The sequence below is a fragment of the Nipponia nippon genome, unplaced genomic scaffold (genome assembly GCF_047370975.1).
Source record: "Nipponia nippon isolate SJK-2023a ecotype South Korea unplaced genomic scaffold, ASM4737097v1 scaffold_13, whole genome shotgun sequence".
Lineage (NCBI taxonomy): Eukaryota > Metazoa > Chordata > Aves > Pelecaniformes > Threskiornithidae > Nipponia > Nipponia nippon.
The window spans coordinates 14,321,556-14,325,707 of record NW_028262324.1 but is presented as its reverse complement, the minus strand read 5'-3'; the positions used below and the strand labels follow the sequence as shown (position 1 = coordinate 14,325,707).

The following is a 4,152-nucleotide window of genomic DNA, read 5'->3' as shown; positions in this document are numbered from 1 at the left end:
TCAGCGAGAAACCAAGCTGAATAGTTTCAAAGATGCATATTCACAGCTGAAGTTTGAGGGAGAAGTCCAAAACAAATTCGTCCATGTGCATTTTTTGGTAGCGCATTAAATCTGATTTGATCTCAGATTCATACAGGCTCCAAATGATTTCTCTCAGGTGTGCGTTTTAGAATTACATACAAAGCAGCAAATCCTTCTGCTCTGTTCTCTTGTATTTGATATACCTCCCAAGCTGCCCTTCAGTGTTGAAGTAACTCTTGAAGAACTCTATTTCTCAAAGCACTAGAGAGCCTGTGTGAAAAGTGTTTACTTCTAATTTTCAGCCCACTGCTGCTCCTGGCACTAGCCTTGTTAGGTGCATACGACGTACTTAGAAAGCCAGCACTACTTGTAACGTGTCTTTACAGCCTTTCCTGAATTGTAACACTGCTACTCCATCTCATTGAAAGATCTCAACACATTACAAAAAAGGTAAATCATTTCTAGCAGGGGACAATCCTGCTTTTAACAATCCCTGCACATCTTTCTCATGGGAATGATTTATGCCAGCGATAATATGCTAGTACCTGCCTCCATTTGTCTATTAACACTTGGAGTGTGGGCCTGATTCCAGAGATGAGCAGAAGTTACGCTGTGCTCACCTGTATTTGAAAGTCACCACGAATATATACAGTGATCTGCCCCAGGAGTAGTTAAGTGGTCCAATTCTCATAAAACAATTAAGTGACTAAAACCAGTAATCGGTCTTCATGGTCTGATAAGCCTGATAAAGGCAGCAAAAAAGAGACGTGATAATATTGCAACGTGTTCAGACACTGGAGGTGACATAAGAAAAGATCAGTGAAAAGTATGATGGTCAAACCTCGTGCACGCTCTGACGGCCAGGCTTGGACAGCAGCTGGTTTTTTGTGCTCCACTACTCTGAAACGCGGAAACGCAACCTTCCAGACTTCCATTCACAGAGCAGGGGAACAGCCTCATTCCAGGCAGCAGCTCTGCAACCACGGGTGAGGGTGCACGTGTCACTGCAGATCTCGGCACTCTTGGCTCTGATGTGGAGAAGGAAGAGAGACAAGCTCGTCATTTCACGTTAGCGCACTACATAAAGGGAGGTGATGGGAAGAGGACAAGCTAACTGCGCTTTGTAGAGGGCCTGATAAAAACAAAACGCATTCTGGAAAAAGCCTCGTGTCACCTTAACGCCCAAGCTATTTACTACAGCAAATAACCTACCAGGTACATCTGCATCAACTGGTTGCACCTGCCTGTAGGCAATATCCACCTGCTCGCATCTGTATGTCACTACGCAGGATTCATCCCATCCTTTCTAAGCAGACACTTGAGGGGCCTGGACCAGGCACATGTCATGCTTGGAGACAGCCTGGTATGCCCTTATACTATCTTTATACTAAAACTCAGTACCGTGAAGCAGTCGCAGAAGCCTAGAAAAAAATGAGACTGGGACTTCTTTCTGCTGCAATTAAAGATTAAGCCCTCCCTGTCATCTCAATGCAGGAATACGGGACAAGGCATCCTGATTATCCTTTTTTATGCAGCTCTCACCTTTAGCAGTGGCTGCCCTGGATTCTCCGTGAGATTTCTCCGTGGGCCAGACACTCCACCAGTCACGGGAAGGATTCCCCCTCAGTGACGATTTCTCACACGCTGCAGGCCATTACGTGGAGGGGTTTGTTTCCTTTCCGAGCTTAGCACTCAGTTACTGGTACCCACAACTGGGAAGGGCAGGGGGTCCCTTCAGAGCTGGACCGAGTCACCAAGGATCAAATTCCTTTTCCTGGCACACAGAAGGGAGGAGCAGAGGGAGTCTCTGAAGAAAATGGAAATAGACGGGGCCTTTGCCTTGGAAATCTCTCTGCACAACAGGTGCCGCCTCTGTCACCCCCACCTAAATCAAAGCGACCTGACCAGCAAGCCGTGCCCATGGCCGTCGAGACCTTGCATGCCTTTGCCTCCCATCGCAACACCCACCACCAGTGGTCCCTGGTCCCGTGTCTGGGCGGGAGGAGCGTTCACTTCTCCCGTTTTCCCTGGGAATGACGCTAGAAAACTCTCCAGAAAATATTCTGGTTCCCTAATCAATTCTTTATTTGCTTTGGGGCTAACCCGGGCTAGGTGAGAGGCAGTCTGAAGCACCAGCTCAACCATCGCCTTTTCTCGTTAATTTTAGGAAGGGAAACTCAGCTTTTAAAAGCTTCTCCAAGCCTGGAGTTCAGTGCAGCCACCTTTAAGAGCTGAACCTGCTCTCACGTCTCCGGAGAGTGGAGAGGCTGCGAGCCGGGGGCTGGAGGAGGAGGCGGCGGCTCCTTCCCGGCCCTTCCCGCGCCCGGGGGCGGCTTCGGTGAAGCGACTTGGCTGCTGTGCCGTCCGTGTCGGCAGCCTCCCCTCCGCCGCCCCCTCCCAGCCAGCAGACGCAAGTCCCGAGAGCGCCACGGCGATTCATCTCCACTCCCGCTCACTTCCCGGAGCTGCTTTGTCCCGCCGCTCCTCAGGCAGCGCCTCCTTTCACCGCCCATCGCGGGGTGTCTGTCGCCCCCAACGGACCCCGGGAGCCCTCCGCCGGGCGCATCTTCTCTCCCCGCGGTGGCGGGCCGAGGGGAGAGGCGGACCGGACCGGACCGGCCCTTCCCTTCGGGGCCGGCCCTGCTCCCGGCGCCCCTTTCCTCCCGCCGCCGCCGCCTCAGGCTCTGCCCGCCGCCGGCCGCCCCGCGCCGCCGCCGCGGCCCCTCTGATTGGGCGGCGGGGGAATCCCAGCGGCCCCTCTCCGCCATAAAAGGGGCGGCGGGGCCGGCGCCGCGCTCACTGCCCGCCCCCAGCCCGGGCGCAGCGCGGGCAGCGCGGCGGTGCGTTCTCCTCGTCCTCCCTCTCCTCAGCAGCGAGGCGGCGGCGGAGCGCGGCTCCCCCTCGCTCCTCGCCAAGGCGATGGCCGAGCTCAAGTCGCTGGGCGGCGAGGGGTACCTGGCGCTGGCCCCGGGCTACGGCCCGTCGGCTTTCCCTTACGGGGCTGTGCGCGGCGGTGCCGAGAGCCCGCGGGGGACCTACCCGGGGGGCGGCGGGGCGGACTTTCACCCCGGGACGCTGGGCAAGTCGGCGGAGAGCAGCGGCGAGCAGAGCGGCGACGAGGAGGACGGCTTCGAGGCCGGGGTGAAGGGCGGCGCGGCCTTCGAGCGGGAGGGCAAGCTGAAGGGGGGAGCCCTGGGCAAGAAGCCCAAGGAGCAGCGCTCGCTGCGCCTCAGCATCAACGCGCGGGAACGGCGGAGGATGCACGACCTGAACGACGCCCTGGACGGGCTGCGCTCGGTCATCCCCTACGCCCACAGCCCCTCGGTGCGGAAACTCTCCAAAATCGCCACCCTGCTCCTGGCCAAGAACTACATCCTCATGCAGGCGCAGGCCCTGGAGGAGATGCGGCGGCTGGTGGCCTACCTCAACCAGGGCCAGACGCTGAGCACCCCGCTGCCCGCCACCCTCAACCCCTTCGGACAGTCGGCCGTCTACCCCTTTGGCGGCACGGCCTTGCCCGGCTGCCCTGAGAAATGCACTGCCTTCACAGGAGCCGCTTCTGCCCTCTGCAAACACTGTAATGACAAGCCTTGACTTCTGGCTTCTTTGGGCTTTCTGGTTTTGTTTTCTTTTTTTTTTTTTTTTTTTTTTTTTTTTTTTTTCCTGTGCACTCTTCTTTCCACTACCATCAGCCCTGGCTTCCTACCATCAGTTAAGTCTGGGTTTTCTTTTTGTTTGCTTTTCTTAAATACCCCCTCCCCGTACCCCATTTGGAAGTATTTGGCAGTTTACATGGACCCCAAAAACACCCACTCTCAACTTTGTTTAGTTACCCCCCACATGCAACTCCATCTGTAGAGTTATTGCCTTCCCAGCGTGTTAATGGACTGTGAGCATAATGTTGCTTTTCTGCTTGCTCTGATCTACAAAGTTTCTGAGCGGTTTTTAAACTAAACTATAGAAAACCAGGGAGGGAGAGAGATGTGGAAGCAGAAACCTCGTGAGTTTTCTTTGGTATGATCAAGCTGTGTTAAAAGTAGCTTAAAAGCAGAGGGGGGGGGAGCAAAATCCAGCTGCAAAACTATGCAATGTTTCAGAATCATGGGGGGGTCCTGCGTAGCCAGCTGGGGT

The 4,152-nt window shown here is 55.2% G+C and overlaps 1 protein-coding gene across 1 annotated transcript; it reads left to right on the top strand.

Annotated features, from left to right (window-relative positions):
• The first annotated feature begins 2,835 nt into the window (after positions 1–2,835).
• On the top strand, positions 2,836–3,627 carry BHLHE23 (basic helix-loop-helix family member e23). The gene has a single exon (XM_009474996.2). It carries the CDS (start codon positions 2,941–2,943, stop codon positions 3,613–3,615), a length of 675 nt encoding a protein of 224 aa, XP_009473271.2. The 5' UTR covers positions 2,836–2,940; the 3' UTR covers positions 3,616–3,627.
• The last annotated feature ends 525 nt before the right edge of the window (positions 3,628–4,152 follow it).

Coding starts and splice junctions, on each gene's coding strand:
- BHLHE23 (XM_009474996.2), top strand. CDS start 2,941: ATGGCCGAGCTCAAGTCGCTGGGCGGCGAGGGGTACCTGGCGCTGGCC.